This window comes from Pteronotus mesoamericanus, unplaced genomic scaffold (assembly GCF_021234165.1).
Source record: "Pteronotus mesoamericanus isolate MK-2021 breed Mesoamerican mustached bat unplaced genomic scaffold, CSHL_Meso_final scaffold_21, whole genome shotgun sequence".
Taxonomy (NCBI): Eukaryota; Metazoa; Chordata; class Mammalia; order Chiroptera; family Mormoopidae; genus Pteronotus; species Pteronotus mesoamericanus.
Genome location: NW_026555310.1, coordinates 18499513 through 18523073, shown reverse-complemented (window position 1 = coordinate 18523073; position 23561 = coordinate 18499513). Strand labels below are relative to the sequence as shown.

Genomic DNA, 23561 nt, shown 5'->3' with positions numbered 1-23561 from the left:
TGGCATAGGAATAGGAGAAAAAATTGTGCCTGTGCACAAGGAATTTATACCCCAGTGGAAAAAATGTCATTAACTTTGATCATGATAATGATGACGATAACAGGAAAATAATTTTATTCAGTTTTTTATTATAACACAAATTATAAATACTACAGTTTTAGAGTATCTCCTGTCCTAGTCATTCATTCACTCATTCATTTTTTTATCATGCGACATTTGTTAAGTGCCGCAATCAGGGTGGTGATCAAAGATTTGGACTAAATTCAAGTTATTGTAATTCATTTCATATAAAGACATCAGTAGATACGAAAACGCTCCTACCAGTATTCCCAAAAGAAGTTCCCTTCTGTGAAATAGCCATGATGGATTTTTCCAGCAGCTGTTGCCTCTATGTGGAATGTTCTTCTCTATCCCTCTATCTTTTCTGATTCAGTTCAAGTGTCACCTCTTTCATGAGTCCTCTCCTGACCCCTAGTCCTCCATTTTAACTAAAGCACATTAAATTATAATGATTTATCTCTCTCCCTCTCCCCCTACACACACACTTAATGGTGAGTTTCTTGAGGGCCTCTTTACTCATCTTTCCAACTTAGCCACTGAAACAATGCTTGACGTAAGAAGAGCTGACTAAATGTTCTTGAATGACTATCTTATAATAAATAAGTCTCGGGTGCATTCCATGTATTTAATATATTCAAGCGCTAATAGCTGGTTAAGGGTCCAGCTCCCACAGGTCTTTTGTTCCTCCAAACATGCCAAGCTCATTGCTACTGTCAAGCCACTCTCTGGGATGCTCTCCACTAACATCCCATTTCATACTGCTGGCTGTTGCGCTCTCACTTAAATACAGCTTCAGTTTCACCTTTTCAGAGGAAGCCGGCCCGATCACCCAATCTACAACAGCACCTCGCTGCTGTCTTTCATCACATCTTATTCTCATTTGCTGCATAGCTGGCTTCACTATCTGCTATCTCTGGTTATTGTCTACTCTTCACTGCTCCCACGCAGCATGTAAATTCCCCAAGTGTTGGTCTCTTGCTGACTTTCTTCAGTGCATATTTCTGGTATCTAACACAGTGTCTGAGGTCTAGCAAGCACTCAAAAAATCCATACAATTGAGTGATGTATAAATGAGGAATTTGGATCCTTCACTCCACAAGTGGCAAACTCTGGCTCATGGGCCGCATTCCACTTGCTGATGAGTTTTGTTTGGACCATTCAGTGTTTGTTTGTTTGTTTGTTTTAAATTGAATGAATTGTTAACTTTTAACAATTATGAGATTTCATGTTTTTCAAAAATTTCAAAATTCAGGCTTCTTTTGAAGTAGTAAAAAAAAGTGAAAATCCAGGGCCTGCAATCCCAATGGGAAAGTGAGCAGAAGTGAGTCATGGTGGCTCCTTCGGAAGACTATCACCAGGTCGCCTCTGCCACACCGGCCCCCCAAGCACTCATTCATGTGCCCTGACTAGCCCTGAAGGTGCTTTGGTTTTAGTTCTGATCTCTCCTACTACAGGTCTCTCTGGAGCTCATGCTCTACCTCAAACCCATGTAACTCCTACAAACCCTGCTCTCAGAGATTGCTGCTGCTACTGCGTCTGGGACTTTGTCTTTAGAGATGACTTAGCAACAGAACTTTTTTATTATTTCTGAATGGTAACATGAAAAAATTATATAATTAATTATAAGACCTGAAGCCATCGGACATTATGAGGAAATTTACATGAGTGTTTAACACGTCTCAAGGTCATGAAAGAAAACTAGCATTACAATATTTAAAAAGCAAATGAATCAGGGAGAAGCAGATATAAAGATTATGACTAAGGTTTGTTAATCTTAATCAAAATTCACTAGGAAAAATATGAACCCCAACAGTATGGATAAACACATTTTTAAGTACTTCACAGAAGAAACAGACATGACTAAATAACATATTAAAAGATAGCCCACTTTATCAGTAATCCAAAATATGTAACTTAAAGGGAGATCTGATTTAATCTATAATTCACTAATTCATTCAACAAACATTTGTTGAGGGGTTACTATATTCCAAGCACTATTATCTTGGCAAAGATTTTCGTTAAATGGTAATAATTTTAAAATTCAGTAAGATGAGTACATCACACACTGTGAAAAACAATTTTATAAAATGCACCAATAACCATAAAATAGTTACTACCTTGCAACCTAGTAATTAAACTTCTTGGAATTCATCCTAGGGAAAGAACTGGTGTAGCAGAAAAAGATTAACATAACGAGGATATGAATCACAGCATGATTTATAATATCAGAAACATTAGAAACCTAAATGCCTAACAATAAGAAGTAATTCAATAAATTACAGTACATTCAAACAAGGAACAACTATGCAGACATTAATATTCCATTTCCAAATACCACTTAGTGCATAGGGAAATGCTCGTGAAAAATGTTAAAGCCTGTATTTTAAAAATAATTTCATGTAGCCAATGTAAAGTGATCCACTCTTTCTTGACCTATGAGAAGGAGGTATTTTTGCCTTCCAATGCCTTGCTGTTTAATACTTCTTCTCATTCTGTAAGGCATATAATATTTCTCTATATACTTCTTAATCCTAGTATAGTAGGTATGTAAACAGAGAATATCACATATTCATAGCAGTATTATTCACAATAGCCAAGGTATGAAACAATCTGTGCATCAATGGATGAATGAATAAAGATATGAGATTAGATATAGAAATAGTTGGAAAAAAGCATACAGGTTATGATTATTACAATAGCTTTATTAACTCTGTGTTTAGCTTATTCACAATGGTAAATCCACATTGCCATACTCTGTGTGTGTGTGTGTGTGTGTGTGTGTGTGTGTGTGTGTGTGTGTGTGTGTTGGAATCTTATTCAGCCATGAGAAAGAAGGAAATCCTGCTATTTCCAACAACTTGGAGGAACCTTGAGGGTGTTATGTTAAGTGCAATAAATCAGACAAAGACAAATACTATATGATATTATTTATATGTGAAATCTAAAAATGTCGAACTCAGAGACACAAAGAGTAGACTAGAGGTTACCGGGAGTTGGGAGGTGGAAGAAATGAGATGTTGGCCAAAGAGTCCAAACTTCCAGTTACACTATTTAAAAATTCTGGAGATGTTACGTATAGCCTAGTGGTTGTAACTAATAATAATGTACTATGCAATTGAACGTTGCCAAGAGAGTACATCTTATACTTTCTCATCACCAAAGACAAATGGTAATTATGCAACTGGATGGAGCTGGTAGCTAATGCTATGGTGCTAACCATTTTGCAGTACATAAATGTATAATCTCAATACATCATTCACCTTAAACTTACTCAGTGGTGTGTGTCAACTGTATCTCAGTAAGACTCAGGAAGAAAATTAAATTTAAAAATAAATAGAATAGAATAAAATAGAATGGAAGAGAATAAAATAGAATAGAGTTTCAAACAGAAAAACAAAAATTGCTACATGGGACCAGTAAAACAAAGCACTGACAATGTTCTAGATTGTGAGCAGTGACAGTTGTATGGAAATACAGAAATAAAGAGAAGGAAGAACAGGAAGGAAGCAGAATGTTAGCCAAGACCAGAGCAGCATGTGGAGGGAAAAAGGCCCAAAAGGAGACGTAGCTTCATTTTAAGGAAATTCTCTGCATGACACTATGGTACTAGAACTTAAGAAATTCCCTTTTTTAAGTATTTATAGTTTTATGTAGATCAGACAAGACACTTACAAGAAGCATTATTTGTTTCTTGTAACACCAACCGCAAGAAAGGACCAAAAAGGATGTCACGGTAGGAAAACAGAACTACCTCACTACCATAAAAAGAATAACAACAAAAATTGAAAGTCTGAGGGTGCCAAAATAAACTGTCTGTGCAAAAGATGATTATAGTAAAACAAGGAGGAAGCTGAACCTTGGTTTTGGAATGACTGAACTGCACAAAGGCAGAAACCAATCTGCACGGTCATCAGCACTCAGGGGCCAAATGACCCCACAGTAACAATGAAAACAGCGAACCTAGGGCTCAGCCCAGCCCCTGGAGCACAGCTCCATGGCTACTCCCAGAGGCAAAGCTTACAACCACCACTGTTTCACATTTGTGCCTCCCCAGTGGAAGCTGTTTGGACAACATGTTCATAAGGAACTGAGCAGTGGTGTTTGGCCTCCCAAGAAACCAAATATAGTATCCTGGCCTAGAGAAAGCCAAAGAAGTCACTTGTAGAAAGATCAAAAGAACACAGTGAGCTCTCTTCCATGAATGAAAACAATTTTTCATGAAAAACTGGTAGGAGGAGTCACCCCATAGAGAATATATTTATAAAGTGGCAAGGTAACAGCTCTGTGTCACTGTTAAGAAAATAAAAAGACAGTTGCTTACCTCTACAGCATCAATTTTCAAACTTTTTTTGTCTCGTGGCACACACAAACTAATTACTAAAATTCTGTGGCACACCAAAAATCATATTTTTTCCCAATCTGACAAAGAAATGGTATAATTTTGATTCATTCACACTGGATGGCTATTGTTGTGTCAGCTGTTGTCATTTTTTTATTTCACAATCTAAGGGAACAGAGGTCAGTGCCCCTGACTAAATAGTCAGGTACTGCATGTTTTAAAATTTTTTGCAACACACCAGTTGAAAATCACTGCTCTACACTGTCAGTTATATACATTTTTCAATATATTTTGCCATTCCTATCCCCTCATTGAGTTCCTAGAAGGAACCCATATAGACTCTTCTGTCATATTTACACTCACAATTTAATCACAAGCCTTGAAGGATTTAGTAATTCAGAATCTCCTTCCCCTTATTCAGTCTGATATTCTCCCTCTTCTTGAAGTCTGACTTTATTTACATACTTCCATATTGTACCATCACGGTTCTGCAAGCTACTGGCTACTGCTTTTCCAACATTCTGGTTTTAGAAAATTAATAAAACTTCATATATCCATTCAAGCCATTTTCACATCTCTTTCTTTCGGTATGTTTTTTTTAAAGATTTTATTTATTTATTTTTAAAGAGAAGAGAAGGGAGGGAGAGAGGGAGAAAAACATCAATGTGTGGTTGTTTGTCTCTCACATGCCCCGCAGTGGGGACGTAGCCTACAACCCAGGCATGCGCCCTGATGGGAATCAAACTGGCAACCCATTGGTTCACATGCTGTTACTCAATCAACTGAGCCACACCAAGCAGGGCATTTTCAGTACCTTGTTTTTAACTCCTTGTTCCTTTTTACTACTTCTGAATTCCTACTTCTTGTCTTTTAAAATAGTATGTTCTCTCCAAGAATTCTCATAAACTCAGATCCCTCAAAGTCACTGATATTTATGCTGTCTTTATTTTAACTTCTTTCATATTTTATGTCATTAACTTTTGATCTATAACTGGCTCTTGCATTAATTATTCTCATTCTCCAGTCTCTTCAACATCCACGTTAGCCTGTTTCTAAAAATTGTATTCTCTACTGTTACACTTAATCTGCTTCAAACTGAGCTGACCTAACATAAGCCTTGACATTTTTTGCTATCTTGACCTTGACATTTTTATTGTTACTCATATTATTCTAGTAATATAAGACTGCATTTTAAAATATCATCTTTATGTACATGAGGTAATCTGGTTCAAATACATACCACTCTACTTGTTCCAGCACTGACTTAGCTGGTCTGGTTGCTCATTTCCCTCTTAAAAGCTGTAAGATCAGTCCTTTTTCATGGAGCTGCTCATTCTGCCACAATGCCACAGCTTCTGAAGCTAACCCTTACCCACATACACATGCTGTGTCACCACATGTCTGTGTTTGTTATAGTAGCCAATATGATTTTAATGTCAGCCTGTGGTTCTTTTCTTTCCACTCACAATCAATCTCTAGTCTTTCCTCGTCTAGCTTGACCCAATTCCTGTTGCCTGATTTCTCTGTCTAAAACTACATCTTTTCCACATCTTAAATCTCTGTGTTCTACTTCCTTCAACTAACTTGTCCTTCATCTTAGCTTTTAGTTCCTCGATACCTACAATTCCTTTTGGTCTTTGTAGCTATAACCCGCACGCTTTGATCTTTTTACTGTTCTTTCTCTCTCTCTCTCTCTCTCTTTCTCTCTCTCTTTCTCTCTCTCTCTCTCTCTCTCTATATATATATAGCTATACTATGAGAGACCTAAAAAGCTTCTCAATCATCCAACTGTTACAAACCAATAACAACTTTTCTTGTTAATATCTTTTAGAATTTCACAGTCAAGGTAAATATATAGTAAAGGAAGTAAATTAATCACTTATAAAGCTAATATAAAGGTTAAAAGACAAAAGTAGTAAAACTATGATTACAGTAATTGGTTACGGAATATACAAGATAATAATATGTAAACTGTGACATTAAAAATGTAAAATATGGGGAGTTAGTAAATGTTGAACTTTACAGCGTGACCAAACTTAAGTTGTTATCAACTTAAAATAGACTCTTATACATATAAGTTGTTATATATAAGCCTCATAACAATCACAAAGCAAAAACCTATAGTAAATACACAAAAAAATAAAGAGACAGAAATAGGCATACCACAAAAGAAAGTCATCAAAGTGCAAAGGAAGAGAGCAAGAGAAGAAAGGAACAAAGAGGAACTACAAAAAACATCAAGCAAATAATTAATAAAATGCAAAATGCACATACCTATCAATAATTACTTTAAATGTAAGTGGACTGAATTCTCTAATCAAAGAGATAGAGTAAGTAAATGGATAAAAATCAACAACAAGGCCACCTATATGTTGCAAACAAAAGACTCACTTTAGATGTAAGGACACACATAGATTGAAAATAAAGGGATGCAAAGGGAAACCAGAAGAAAATTGGAGTAGCTGTATTTATATCAGACAAAATAGACTTTGAAATGGGGACTGTAATAAGACCCTGAATAGCCACAGCAATCTTAAGAAAGAAAAAAATTTGGAGCAATCATGCTACTTAATATCAGACAATTTTACAAGACCATAGTAATCAAAAGGGCATGGTACCAGCATAAAAGAGACATATAGATCAATGGAACAGAATACAGAGTTCAGAAATAAACCCACATCGTTATAGTCAATATTTGACAAAGGAGGCATAAACATACAATGGGGTAAAGATAATCTATGCAAAAGATGGTGTGGGGAAAATTAGACAGATATGTGCAAAAACGTGAAAATAGACCACCATACATAAAATAAACTCAAAATGGATTAAAGACTTAAATGCTAGACTTGAAAACATCAATATCCTAGAAGAAAACACTGGCAGTAAAATCTCAGACATTTCTTGTAGCAATGTTTTTTCTGATACATCTCCTCAGGTAAGGGAAACAAAAGAAAAAATTTAAATAATGAGACTACGTCAAACTAAACAGTTTTTTCACAGGAAAAAAATTAAAAATAAAAAAATCAACAAAATAAAAAGACAACCCACTGAATGGGAAAACACATTCATCAATGATACATCTCATAGGGGTTAATATCCAAAGATTATAAAGAACTTATAAAACTCAACACCAAGAAAAATAAACAACCCAATTAAAAAATAGGCAAAGGACCTGAATAAGTACTTTCTTAAAGAGGACATGCAGATGGCCAGTAGACATATGAAAAAATGCTCAATGTCTCTAATCATTAAAGAAATGCAAATGAAAACCACAGTGAGATATCACCTCACACTTGTCAAACTGGCTGTCATCCATAAATGAACAGACAACAAGTATCGGCAAGGATATAGAGAAAAGGGAACCCCTGTCTACTGTTGGTAGGAATTGTACACAAGAAACCTATATAATTGTATTAACCCATATATAACACCAATAAATTCAATAAAAATTAAAAATAACAAGATATAACATTTAAAAATATTTAAGTACCAATATAGGATCACCTAAATATATAAAGCAGATATTAACTGATATAATAGGGATAATAGATAGCAATACAATAATAGTAGGGTACTTTAATACTTCACTTACATATATGTATAGATAAACTGGACAGAAAATCAATAAGGAAACACCAGCATTAAATGATTCCAGGTGGAGTAACAGATATTTATTATAGAATATTGCATCCAAAAGCAACAAAATTCACATTCTTCTCAAGCACACATAGAACATTTTCCAAGATAGATCATATGTGTTCAGCCACAAAAGAAGTCTTAATAAATTTAAGAGGACTGAAATTTTATCAAGCATCTTTTCTGACCACAGTATATGAAACTAGAAATTAATGACACAAAGAAAATTTACACCATATACAAAAACTAACTCAAAATGGATTAAAGACTTGAATGTAAGACCTAAGAACATAAAACTACTACAGAAAACAAGTGATAAGCTGTTTTGACATAGATCTTGGCGATGACTTTTTGAATATGACACCAAAGCAAAAGTAAACAAGTGAGACTACATCAAACTAAAGAGTTCCTTCTGCACATCAAAGGAAACCAACAACAAAATGAAAAAGCAACTTACTGAATGGGAGAAAATATCTGCAAATCATATACTGATACAGAGCTAATATCAAAAAAATATAAAGAACTCATACAAATCAAAAGCCCCAAAACCTAATAATCCATTTAAAACTGGGCAGAAGATCTAAATAGACATTTTTCTAAAGAAGACAGACAAATGGCCAACAGGTACATAAAGAGATTCTCACATCATTAATCATCAGGGAAATGCAAATCAAAATCACAATGAGATATCACCTCATACCTGTCAGAATGACTATTATCAAAAAGACAAGAAATAACAAGTGTTGGCAAGGAAGTGGAGAAGGAGAACACTCATGTACTGCTTGCTAGTGGGGATGTAAATTGGTGCAACCACTATGGAAAACAGTATGGAAGTTCCTTAAATAATTAAGAATAGAACTATGATATGATCCAACAATTTCACTTCTAGGTATTCAGTCAAAGAAAACAAAAACACTAATATTAAAATATATACACATCCCCATGTTCATTGCAATATTATTTACAATAGCTAAGACATGGAAACAGCTTAAGTGTCCATCAATGGACACATGCATAAAGATGTACACACAGACACATGGAAATATTATTCTCCCATTAAAAAATGAAATCTTGCCATCTGCAACAACACTGATGAAACTCTAGGGAATTATGCTAAGTGAAAAAGAGAAAAGACAAATACTGTATGATCTCTCATACGTGCGTATGTGTGTATGGTGTCTATATCTTTGTATCCCAGATACAAAGAACAGACTGGTTAACAGAGGCAGGAAATGAGTAAGTTGTTTTTGTTTCATTTATAATTAAATAATTTGAATTAAAAAAATATATTTTAGAATTTGACTCCTCTGAATCTTCTGTAAAAATTGTATTTAAGTTTTCATATATTCAGCATTTAAACAAAGGCTAGAATAGGGCCAGAAGTGTCTAAAGAGCAACCTTTTAATACCTTAAACTCATACAGTGTTGTTATATCAATGATATCTCAATAAAATTGTAAAAATTATATCTACCCAGAATCGTACCTTACATATATTAATATTTGTTAAATTAAGTGACAAACATGTACAGGGAGGCAGGAAAAGAGAGAGATTGTCAATGGGAGAAAATGATTAGAAAGAAAGGTTGGGGAAGCCTACAAACCTTGGACCTTATTTGTAAAAAAAGAGGGAGCTACTAAAAACAAAATCAACTTGGCAGATGTACACATAAAATTGTTAACTTTTAAACAAAGCTGCATTAGAGGATGAAATTAGAACTTCTGCATTAGAAGTAGATCTTTATGTTAATAGAAATAAATTCATCAAGTGACAGTTATTAAGCACCTGTTTTTATTGTTATCATAAAATGGAAATGGTTCCTCCAAAAGAATTTAAGTTAGCCTAATATTTGTTAGAATTCCAATGAAAACCATTGAGACACATGTATTCCTGTAATTCAGAGTCCAGAAGCCCTGGTGCAAGGTTTGTCTCAATTAGACCTGAACGTACCCCCTAACTTGATATTCTGTCTTCTCAGTAGACTCTCTTTCTCCTTAAAGACTTCCATTTGTTGCCAGAGTTTACCTACACCTCAGGCTCTGACGTGGGACTCCCTCTTGGACCAGTGGTTTTTGATGTCAAGTATTTTTTTTCTTTTTCTGTGGATCGGCCTTTAGCATAACCCTGGGGGCAGAGTCAGTCATTCTGGAAGCTTTTCCCCTTACTTGGCCCAGGGCAAGGGCAGGGAGGGCAAGTGCTGATTAAATGAATGAACCAGAACTTGAAAATATAATAAGCCATGACACAAGACATAATTGATAAAATTAGCAAAATCGTATAAAGATATGAAACATGATACCTGATGGGCCAGAATATAGATATTGTGTCCAACATCTTTTGGAGAAACACCGTCGTCTCCACCCTCATCGTGCCCGTGATCGCATTCCAGTCCTTGGTTATAGGCATTCTTCATCACATCCACCTTTCAAAACACCAGTAGGAACAGCAAGGCTTGAAATGCCACAGACAACATGCCTTTTACATCATTTATGAGGTGTAATTAAAAGCTGGCACCCTTCCTAAGACTAGAAAAGCATCAAAGAACTCCAAATGAAAATGGCCTTGGAAACCATCTTTATTTAAATTAACGTGGAAGTATTTTCTTAACAATATTCACTCTTTTCCTTGGGGAACTTTGTTTTGATTTTTGAATGCCGACAGTGCCAAAGTTCCCATGAATTAGGAGACTGGATCTGCAATAAGGAACCATTATTTATTAAAGGCCCACCAGGTAACCAGGATCCATGGTGCTGGATATTAGACTGCACTGAGGACCCAACAGTAGATACGACAGAGTATTTGCCCTCAAGAGGAGGCTCTAATTAGGTACAGGGCCAGGGCACTAACTCAGTCAAGATGTTGAAAGTGGGCCATAAGGAGGAAGTGAATGATGAGAAAAACGTGGCTGAGAACAACGTTGTAGGCTGAGGAAACAGTATTTTCAACGGGCTATTGTACAGTCTGTTTTTGAATGAATATATAACCCATTGCTACATTTAACCATAAGTACAAAAGATACTGATTTTATTTTTATTGTTCAGAAAAAGGTAAAATTTTGTATAATTTTTGAGGGGCACAAACATTTTTAAACACCTTCCTAATATATTCCAATACTTAAACTAAAGCAAACTTTTCTTACTTCTCTTAGCCTATTACCTTGCAGATACTAGACACTCATTATTATATATATATAAAATCAAAATACATCTTATCTTTTCTTTTCATCTGCCCTCCTCAACTCCATTCCTCACTATTAGAGAGCAAAAGAATGCCCTTCCATAGCATTTCCCCGTAACAGCCAACAGTGGGGCTCCTAAGCCTAGGATCCAGTCACTGGGACGTTGAGCTATATGGTTTGAAAATGTTCTCAATGATTTTCAAACCCAGTGTTTTAAGGCATGCCAATATTATTTCATGATTTCCACATGGAAAAATATAACTTCTGCCATAGGAAGGCCCATTCATGATCTCTGTGGAATCCCCATTGAGTCTCCAGTTTTCTTTAGAACAAGCATTAGGCAACATTTCACTCATAAGAACAAAAACAAAAGACACTGATTTCCTTTTCATTGTTCAGAAAGAGGTATAAATATAATTTTTCAGAGGTATAAATATTTTTTATATACCTTCCTCATATATTCCATACACAAACTAAAGCAAACTTTTCTTGTCAAAAATAATTTGCAGATAATTTAGTAGAGTGGGACAATCTGGTTAAGGAAAGTGCCAAGAGTGGGTAAAACCAATGAAATCATTAAGGATCCAAAACACATTGGCCTTTGCCATCATGGGGTCCTCTGAGGTATTTGTAATGTGCTGGTCTGCCTTGGTAGAGCAGGGGAAGTCACTAGACGTTTTCCTGACATGCATACTACAAACTTATCCCTTTCAATTGTACATCAGTAAGTTGACTTTCAAAAGTTTTCTTACCAGTTCCCTGGGTCTCATGTTAAAAAGAATTCTCTCTGCATTCTCGCTGTCATGTCTGCTTTCCATAATGGCCAGCAAAAGTTTGGAGGCATTGTTCTAGAGAAACAGATTGAGTTAATGCACAAGAAAAATCTATTTCATGGGTTAACGATCCCCTGCATTTGTTTTAATTGAGATTACCAAGACCATTTTTTTAATCAAATAGAATTTTAAACTGCTAATTTGGTTTGGCTTATTAGCATTTCAAAACAGAATGTTTTACTTTATTGTCAATACATAATAAAAATAATGAATCATGAGAGGTAAGTTACAGGGGCTATTTTAAATATTGGTGAAAAGGTGTTTTAAAAACAAGACTGAATCGATATATCATACATTAAAGCATAATCATATTTTTCTTCACTATTTCCTAATGAGCATTTCTATGATGACATTTTTAACAGACAGTAAGGTTATCCAGTATCAGTGACATATTTCATGAAATGGTATATAATTTAAAGAATTTAGTAAATTGTTTTTAATATGAAACATTAATACATGTTATCAAATCACCATTTTAAATTTGAGCAATAATTACTGAAAATCTATAAAATTTTAAATTCATGAGTTAAAAATAAAATATAAATTTATTGATAACTAGTCCCACAATGTGACAGTATAGATGCAACATGTTTACCATCTGGGTTACAGATGAATAATTTTTTGTATTTTTGTTTAATAAAGAATGAAATAGTTTATGTTGTCTTTGATGTTTTCTAATTTCATTTATAAGTATATTGTCTCTAACATTTTACCTATAGATATCAAAAATGTTTCTGATGCAGTCGATTCATAATCCAAGATAGGTACCACATAGCTGCAGAAAGTCTTGCCACACAAAGCACAATATCCTCATCATTTGGAAAGAGGTTTCTTTACATTGTTTTCAAGAGCTCTGCCCTAGAATTGCGGCAAGTTGCACAATGAAAAAAACTATCTGAGAGGTATTTCTACAGTGTTTTTGTAATGTTCAAAAAATCTCAACCTCCACACACAATCTCTGATAGCAGCACAAAAGAAGTACAGTCAAATGGCTTCGTGATGCTTCTTAGTGACCCAAAATTAACATCTCACAGGATGAAATCTTAAATTGAATCAGTTATTTGGTATGCAGACATTCTCAACAGAACCTGTTGAAGTTTTTCAAATTAATTTTACTGAGTAGTTTTAATACCATATTCTATCCAACTATTTTTTTCTTTCAGAAATACAATCTAAAGATTATCTTTAAATGACTAACAGTGATAAGGATGATGTTATGATACCCATGTCATGGGCCTATCCTAAAGAGATTTTAGTATTTTGTTAGGAGGTGGCATTAATTTTTTCTGTCTCATTTTATAAGTTTACAGATTTGTACATTTTTATAATCTAACATCTTATCCATACAAACAATATTCCTAAAAATATTAGGTCCCAGAATTAGTGGAGAATTCAAGTCCTGAGAGCAATCTGAACTGGCTCTATAGTACTCAAAGCTAAAACCTTGCCAAACAATAGCAGTCTTCTCTAATGAACCTCGCTCAGCAGGCCCAGTGCGTCATACCTTTAAAATACATCCAATTTCAGAATGCTATTGGAATTACGGTATGTTTTTCTAACCAATCTTCTTTCTCATACTACGTTGGAAATACAAGAATCTTGTAAATGACCTACTGAAATCTGAATCAACTTGAAAGTAAAAGGGACCATATACACTGAAAAATCAAATACAGATGGCAGTGTTAACAGAGGGTTTTCTTCTAAAGGAAGCTAGAGTCCTAAAAGCAAAACAAAACAAAACAAAATGACCTACTTAGAAATTCAGCACTTCATTATCACAGATCGGTTAGAAAATGTAAATTAAAAAGTAAAAGGCAAGACATATATATAAGAAAATTAATATAAATATATATAAATGAGTATATAGAATGAAATATACTTAAAATCATAAATAATTAAGCAAATAAATTCAAGGATGAATTCTATAAAATAAGACCATAAAATTTTTAATGTGGTATCTCTATATTGTTACCTAGAATTTATAATTAAAGCACCCTATCCAAGGAAGCCCTCTAAAATTTGCCACTGTATATCATTCTGTCTTACAAATATTATTGTCATATTGGTCATTTATATACACAGTCTCATAGATTTTTTTTTAGAAAAGTACACACATTTCATTGTTTAGGTAGAAACCTATACTGTAAATATTTCAAATCAAATCCATTAATTCTCCAACTGTCATATTTTGAAAAGTTATGCCTAAATTGTGCTTAGTAACATGAATGATATTTTAAATGACCTTTTTACAAAAAGGCATTTTCATTTCAATAGCTGAGAATATCTTTGTACTCTTAAGCTGTACCCCATCATTTAATTATTTTACATAAGAGTGAACTCATAAATAATCAGGATGCCTCTTCTCCACCTTAAACTGAGGAATCATTCAGTAAATTTCCCCATTAACTTATATCAATTAAAAAAGAGATTTAAAGTGATAATCTTTAGACCAATAAAAGATTTAAAAAGCTAAAGGCCAAGGCTTCTATATGTTGTGTCTTTACAAATTATGGTTAGAGATGAATTTAAGAGAAAATAAACATTTTTTCTAGTGACTCAAACTAAGCTGCCTGTCACATGGGCCCTGGCCGGCTTCTCCAGCAGAAGCATGATGCTAATGAGGAAGAGGACATGAGTTCAATCTACCTAAGGATCATCTTTGCTTTAACCTATGGGTGAAGGACCCAATGCTTATATGGGCTGCAAAACAGGGAAAAATACAAACTCATCTATTATATTAAAAGAAACCCTTGTTTATTATGAACCATTACTATATCCTCACATAAGGAGGACGTACGTATTTATCTATCTATATCTATATTTAAAAACAGAATTATAAAAATATCATTCTTCTTTTTTCATTGCACAATGAAAAAAACTATCTGAGAGGTATTTCTACAGTGTTTTTGTAATGTTCAAAAAATCTCAACTTCCACACACAATCTCTGATAGCAGCACAAAAGAAGTACAGTCAAATGGCTTCATAAATTTACTCATACAAAGTGAAAACTAATTATATTTGCTATGATACTGGATAGACCTGTCTTAACAAAAAAAAAAAATTGTATTTAACCAATGATTTTATTACCTGTTTAACACTAAATACAATAATGTGGTCTTTAATAATTCACCTCAATTGAATACCATGCTTTTGTTTCTAAGATTTATATCACTTCTTTTGTGTATTCATTTGTTATTTCTATTTGAAGAAAAAAAAATTGAAGAAATTTTTAAAATGTCATTTTGTTCCTGATCTCTAATAAATGGAACTGCTGGGAAGTATGTTCATGGTTTAAGTTAACGTAACTTCTCAAGGGCAGTGTAAAAATGGCTCACAGCATTTGGGGGAAAGTAAGATTCTGATATAAAAGAAAACAACTCTTAGAAACAAGAGAACCATGAAACTACAATAAAATGCAGCTTTCCTTTTCCATAGGTTAATTGACTGTGAGTTGTCAGGTAGAATTCTGTAGTCAAGAATTTTAAAACTATGGTATAGTGAATGTCCAGCACCCCTTGCTCCTCTATATAATGCAAAATATAAAATAAAAATAGAAGTAGTGAAATAAAGCAGCTGTTTAAAAGAACTTTCAATAGAGTGTCCTCCAACTGAACATTACCTCAGAGTTTATTTGACATTTTATCAGGAAGTTAGCATGCATTGTGTTTTCACTAATCCTTTCTATCAATTCATTGGTTGAAAATATAGTACTATCTTGGTTTTTACAAAAGCTACCTGGAGATTGAAGTCAACTCTGAAAGAAACTAATAAAGACAATGTCACTTTCCACCCTGAATAGTGGATTTACTCTACCTTGAGTTGGAGCACCAGGTCCATTCGATATTTACCAAGAGGGTTTATGTCATTTAGAATCAAAGCAATGATGATATCAATCCCATTAGATTCATGAGTAGCAATACACGTCTAGAAAACAAAATGTTTATAAAATAATTTTTCTTTAACATAAAACCACTAGAAATTATATAACAGAAACATATTAGTTTTTTGACATTTAAAATATAATTAACTTTTAACTTTCAGATTAAGTCAAAGGAAAGTCAAATATTTAAGTTGGACTTCTTCTTTTGCATAGAGCCTGACTACTAATTGATTAGTATTGATTATATGACTTCGTACGCAGAACACTGAGAGAGATACTGCATGTAACAGGTATCTTTTAAAAGGAACCACTTTTATAGAATTTCATAGAATACTGGTTAAATTAAATACTCTTGTAGTCAACATTTTTTAAAAATCCTCACCCAAGGATATATTTTTATTCATTTTAGGGAGTGAGAGAAAAACATCGACTGGCTCCCACCAGTATGCACCCCAAACGGGATCAAACCTGAACCTGAGTAAGTGTCCTACCAGGAATCAAATTCACAACATTTTGGTGCATGAGATGATGCTCCAACCTACCAATCCACACAGCCAAGGCATCAACAAATTTTAATATAGCCTTCAATAGACGAGTTCCTTAAATTTAGAATTTTAAGATCTAATTTATCCTGGCTAAGAGAATATTCTCATTTATGATAGGCATATGCCCTAAATTTATGCCCGGGGTTTGTAAGTAAACGCTGTCCGCACGGATGCAGCATTTTAATTTAGCTGCTACTTAATGCTAATCAAGTGGCAAGTGATGCTACAAGGTGGCAGTAGACAGGGACTATTATGTATTTCCTGACGTCCTGGGGACATTCTGTCCATTCTGGTGGCAGATTCCTTAAATTTGAGTGATTTATAAATGGAAAGTTTATAAAATATCCCGAGAGATAAATGTCAGTATTTGAAGATAAGGTCTCCTGTGCTAGGACTCTGAACTTAGTTCATTTTATAGAACTTGAAAATCAGGAATTTGTGGGCTGGAGTATGGGGAGCTCATGTTATAATGCAGCACCCAGTGTCAAGAGGTGTGAAAAATCAAAACCCAGGCAACCAAATGAGAAAAAGTAAAATCAAAGCATCTCTGAAATGAATGTTATAATATTTTTCAGGATGTGTTTATTTCTCCCTTCATACAAGAAAACTTGTATTCCCCTGACACTAAGGAAAACTTGTATTCCCCATCCATCTTCTACATGTCCTGAGGTTCCTCTGATCATTAAAATATTTCCAAACTTACAGGGAATCAATCGCAAATCATCTCTGGAATTTGCTAGCAACCTTCTTTCCTTACAAACATTTGCAGAGCATGGGGTTCAGATTAAGTATATTATCAGTGTATGTTGGATTCACATTGTTTTAGTACAGTATTAGTTTTAGTTTTTATTTTTAGAGCTTACTTGATTTAGTAAATTACTTTCAAAAATCAATTTTATCCTCTTATAAGACCCAAAGTGTGGAATAAACATTTTCTATTATAGATAGACATAGTTTCACCAACAACAAAACCAAATCTCTGAATTTGTATATTTTTCCTTAACTTTAAATGAACAGTTAGGTTGTCTTGTATCAAAGCCCTAGGAGACTGAAAAACACTCCAGGAAAATAAGAGCTAAATCCACGGATGTTTTCAGTGTCATATGCAAATTACAGAGGGGGAAACGGTAAACCCATGACAAATTGTTTATGTTAATAATTGTGCTTTATCCTGTACTTACGTATGTATGTATTTGTGTGCATATGTGTATGCATATACATGTGTATACATAGGTACTATATATGGGTACATAGGTCATATAATTTGCAACAGAAAAGCAGACTTCTTTTTCACTCATATGTTCAATGTTAAGCACTGATGTTTGGTCTCAATGCCTCCTTTAAAATTAATATCCAGAAATGTCTGTGATTTGAAAACTCTTCCTCCCATGCTTGTAATGACAGCCCCATCTTGTCATGGAAAGCACTTGAATGGAGGTGAACAGTCAATTAATAAAGGCAAAGGTGGCTCCCCTCCCTTTAATTCAGGTGTCCCATCTTCTGCTTCCCACAATGTGTCCTTGATATCCAACAAAATGGATTCAGAGGCAAACATTCGGAAAGTGAGACTTGAAACTTTGCCCTGGAAAATGTAATATAGTCAAAAGAACGCTCTCTTTAGACTCAATCAAAAGTCCTGAGTTTTCAGAATGGTTCTACAATTTACCATTTGTCATCCTGAAACACTGGAATGTCACTTAATCTCTGAGTCAGACCCTATTCATTAACAAAATGTCAGCAATTACACCTATTTCATGAGTTTCACCAGTCTACCGTGACAATGAAAAAGATAACATGCACCACCCAATGTAGTGGGGCCACAGAAGCCAAAGGGAGTTTATTCCACAAATCCTAGAAAGAGTCACTACAAGATGAAAAGCCAGCAATGATGAAGAAACATAGTTTACTCTTTCTGATAAGTCTAGTTTTTATCTAAAACATTTTCATAAGAATTTTCTTTTATAATGAAATTAACATAAAATATGGCATAGTATTTGTGAGTCTACAATTCAGTCTTTGTATGTTTTGTTAGAAAAGTAAAAATATCTGGCAAAGCAAGAAGAGAGGTCTTTTAAACGTACACAAGGGTTGGCTTGTTCAACAATTTGATCCCAATTAGTCATGAATAGTTTTGCATTAAGAACCGCTTTCGTGGTTACCTGATTTTCATGGCACGGGCCCTGGCAATACTCGGTCAAGCTTTCCAGAGTCTGGTTGACCAGCACCACATTCTTCTCATTGATGTAGAGACCGAGTAGGCCCAGGCCGCCTGTTGTACTTCCACAAATGCAGTCCAAAAACTGAAGGGTCTCACAGACAAGGTTGTAATTTGTTTTGTTGTTTTGATTCCTCAAGAAGTTCTGAAGGCAAAGGGAAATATGACCTAAGGGTTAAAAAATCACTGTGCTAACTATTTTCTGTTTTCTCTGTGTGTATGTATTTTGCTAACTCAAAAAGATCCCCATGGCAATGTGGAATGGATTTTCTTTTTATAAGAAAGTGTTCATACTTCTTAAATTTATCCTAGGTTTACGGAGAAAAAAAGAAGATTCTTAGGCGTTTGCCTCAAGCACCTATATTTATCAGTATAGTTCTTATCAAGCATTTCTTGATGTCTTTATCCTGAAATTATACAGAGAGGATTAAGTAATAGGTAATAGGAAAAGGAGAAGGAAAAGGAAACTAGAAAGAAGTTCATTAGGAAATAAAGCAACCAAATTTTAAAGTAATGATCCCTTATAAACAGTGAAGTTTCAAATACTAAATGCTACAACCATTTTGGAAGGCAACTTGAAAGCACCTATCAAAATTTTCAGTTGACCTACAACTCCACTACTCAAAAGTTTATATATATATAAATATAAATATATACATACACATACAAACACATACTTTATTATATATAATATAAATTTATATTTTATATAATATTTATTATATATTTAATATATTTCCATGAAATATAATAGATTATATATAAATATTTAATACATATTATTTATAAAATATATGATATATATTTGTATTTATTTATATAATATGAATTTATTGTATATTACCTACCATTCCCCTTATATAAACATAAAAGTTTATATATAATATAATATATATATTATATTTATAAATATATAAGCACAAGAGAGTCACTGCATATTGTCTGTAATAGTAAACTTTGGAAACCATACCATACCTATAATAAAGTGACTGGTTTAATAAATAGTGTATTCAAACACTGGAATATTGTGAAGCTATAAAAATGAGGTATATCAACATGTACTGATACAAACATAAACTAGTAATAACTAATTTAGCAATAAGATATACTATTAACTTTAAAAAAAGCTAAGTTGAGGAACACTATACTATGTGCTTTGAAAAAATGTTTACATGCTTACAGATCCATAGGTTTATATGTGCATAAAAATTTCTGGAAGGAAAAATAAACTGTTAGCAGTACTTTCTTGGGGCCAGTAAACCTTCTGAAAGGGTAAACAAAAATAAAAGCTTTGTTTTATTTATTACTTCTATTTATATATTTTTAAAATTCATTTCTTCCATTTATTCTTTAATTTGTTTTTGTAATTTTCCCCCAATTTTTTGTATTGTGGTAAAATATACCCAAATTTACCATCTTCATCACTTTTAAATGTATAGCACGGGGTATTAAATATATTTATAATGTTGAGATACCGTCACCACGATCCGTATCTCTGGAACCTTTTTCTCCTTGTAAAACTGAAAGTGTCTACCTATTAACAACTCCCTATTGCCCCTCCCTCAGGCCCTGGCAATCAGCATTCTATTTTCTCACTCTGATTTTCACTACTCTAGACACCTCACATAAGTGGAATCACATACTACTTGTCTTTTTGTGATTGATTTAACATAGCATAATGTCCCAAGGTTCATGTATGTTGTAACATATGTCAGAATTTCTTTTTTTAAGGCTGATATTATTCCATCCTACATATATACCACATTTTGTGTATTAATTCATCTGTCTACAGACACCTGGGTTGCTTTCACATATTAGCTATTGACTAACTCTACCATTTATTCTTATTAAATCAAAACTATAAGTAGCATTTTCCAAATTATTTGATCCCACACCCTCATCAGTAAAATATTTGATCAGATTCTATATAATATATCTATTTCCCTCACGGACAGAATAGGTGGGTCGGGAATAAGCATGAAGCCACATCCAGTGTTCTCCTCTGGGCGTAATGCCCCTGGGCTTTGCAGGCCAAGAGCTCTGCAGCGGCCCTCTCCAAGGTGCAGTGCGGCGGTCCGCAAGGGTCACAGCCTCTGCTCTTCATCCATTCCAGACCTTATCCCCTTGGAGGATATGTAATTATTTACATAAATCTACGTCTCGTAACAACTGAGAATACCTGTGGTGTAGACCAGCAACTTTCAACCTTTTTTGTCCTATGGCATGCATAAACTAATTTACTAACATTCTGTGGCACACCAAAAAATATTGTTTTTGCTAATCTGACCAAAAAATAGGTATAATTTTGGTCCTTCCATATCAGATGGCTACTATAGTGTCAGTTGCTGTCATTTTTTAATTTGACAATCTAAGGGAAAAAGATGTCAGTGCCCCTAAGTAAGTAGGCAGGTATTGCATGTTTAAAAAATTTTTGTGGTACATCGGCTGACAATCTCCCTAACGGTCTAGACCCTTACTAGAGAAAACAACTTCAAAATTTACTGTCTCTTTAATATTAGATATGTGTTCTTAGAAATTCTTTCGCCTTTCATGTGGTCTTGCCATGGTGATGTTAGCGGTGTATACAAATAATGCAAAAAATAAAAAGCCAAAATTCCTAGGTAACCCTAAGTTCATCAACTTGATCAAGGGAAATGTACCAAAGAAGATGTATGACCAGGACTGTATTAATTTATAAAGGTATCAACTTCCACTGTAATAAAAACAAAATCATCTTCTACATTAACGCTATTTCTAATAAAGGTATAAGAATGTAATCTCTATACTCACTCCAGAAACATGAATTGGGCTGTACATGATAAAATCCCCTAAAATCTATAAAACCATGAAGGCACAGTTGAGGCAAATGCGACTTACTCAACAAACACCAGAACACTAGGATTAGACGATGCTCACAGAGGTTAAAATGACATAAGTTGAGGTTGAAAAGAATGAAACTTTATGAGCCTGACTTTTTCCCCCATAAAGGAATTTTGTTTTATTGTTACTACTTAGATATAAAAGTTTCTTCCCATTTCAGAGGAGCAGTATTGGTTTTATTGATTATCTCCAAAACTCCTAAACTACTTGTGAGTTTTGAGTTTAATTGCTTACAGCCATGGTCGGTTTTCTCAGCTTTCACACAGAGTAGGACAATACCTGCAGTTCCCGGTTGTGATTCTCACACAGTAACTGAAGGAATCTCAGGATCGGCTGCATGATGGCAATCGCAGGACTCATTGTCACTTCCTCTGCAGACTTCTCCTCAGCATTTCCCACCTCTGATCCTGTGCACATCATGTCTATTTCTGGATCCATTTCTCTTCTGTATACGCAGTATGCTTTGGATGTTGCTGAAGAAGCTTCTGTTAATTGCCCTTTCATTCCCTCTTTTAAATGTAATGATGAATCTCTTACTGAAAATAAAGAAGTACTCTTATATTTCTAAATTAATTTCCTTGTGTTCATTTAAAAAAAAACAGACAACAAGGGGTCCAAACTCTCTAACAAATGAATTAAAAATCATCTGACAAGAGGTGTAATAGTTTCCCAAAAAGATTTTGAGATAGCAACTAAGAAAGTAAATGTGCACTGGGACACTAAAAACAGGTCTTAATGCTTAGCCAGTTTTAGAGGGGTTCGGGTCTTTCTGATAAATATAAAATAGGAGAGTTCACAAATACAAGAAGGTAGGGAAATATGACAAACTTCAAAATGTTAATTTTTCATGATTTGTATTTACTACACTGATGACTGTTATTTGAAAAAACACGAATCTTTCATTAGAGTCTAGAGCTGTAATTTCTGTTCTTACAATGTAAATTTCATTAATACTCAAAAGGTTTGTGACACTTGTTCTTTAACATAGCTTCCACAATGAAATCAAACATTTTCAATTACTACAGTAGGTCCTCACTTAATGCCATGGATAGGTTCTGTGACTTCAAGCAAAATGGCATATGACAAAACCAATTTTGGCTAAATCATATAACACGAGCTAAGTTCCTCTGGTGTCTCCTCAACATTGTAATGAAAACGGTATACATTGAATGAAACAATGACACTCAAGGACCTGCTGTAGCTGTTTTGCATCCATAATGCACTGTTTGAGTTTTGTCCTGCAGAGTTGTTTCACTTGACTGAGACAAGTCAGATGACAAAGACAGGTAAGATCTAAACACTGTGCTATCCTCTTTTCTCTCATTCTACGCTCCCAGGAACTCAAATATTTCTTTACCTCTCATTCGTGGACCAGATGTCATCAACTCATTGTCATCATCCCTTTTTTTGTTACCTAGGTCTATGGTATTAACTGTCACTGTTGATCTTATCTCTTTCTGAGCAGCCTTCATTCGGTCATACAGAACTTTGAAGAATTTTTCTGATCTTTTTTGTTCATGCAACTGCTGATAGAAAGAATACTGCAAGAAAACATATTTTAAGATGTCAATACCCAACAAGAGAAAAATAGTGTTTTTATGCTTGAAATAAACATAAGCATATAAATAAAATCACACATTTAATGTGTTGATTACTATCATTTCAAAAATAATAAATTGAGTGTTTTTGCCAGTCTCCTGTTCTATTTAATGTATACTAATAATAGCTTATATTTACTTAGCACTTTCCATTAAAATTCAGCATATTTTCGTGTGTTATTTAATTCATCCTAACTATTTATTTTAAAAATTTACAAAGGGACTATATGAAGTTGTATGCAACTTCGGTTTTTATGTTATTATAAAGTCATGTATTAATTCAACACATATTTACTGAGTGCTTACTATGTGCCAGGCCCTATGCTGGCACTAGAGAGAGAACTAAAAGGAACAACAACCACAGTCCCTGCCCTCATGAGTTTGTCATCTAGAAAAC

The 23561-nt window shown here is 34.1% G+C and overlaps 1 protein-coding gene across 1 annotated transcript in view; it reads right to left on the bottom strand.

Annotated features, from left to right (window-relative positions):
- The window catches only part of ITPR2 (inositol 1,4,5-trisphosphate receptor type 2), a 434318-nt gene that overhangs the window by 124943 nt on the left and 285814 nt on the right, over positions 1-23561 (bottom strand). Inside the window, exons 40-45 of the mRNA XM_054591314.1 lie at positions 22924-23107; positions 21846-22102; positions 18631-18831; positions 15860-15970; positions 11965-12060; positions 10334-10456 (exon numbers count right to left, since the gene is read on the bottom strand). Of these exons, the coding sequence (XP_054447289.1) occupies positions 10334-10456; positions 11965-12060; positions 15860-15970; positions 18631-18831; positions 21846-22102; positions 22924-23107 (972 nt within the window). The remainder of the gene's footprint in view (positions 1-10333; positions 10457-11964; positions 12061-15859; positions 15971-18630; positions 18832-21845; positions 22103-22923; positions 23108-23561) is intronic.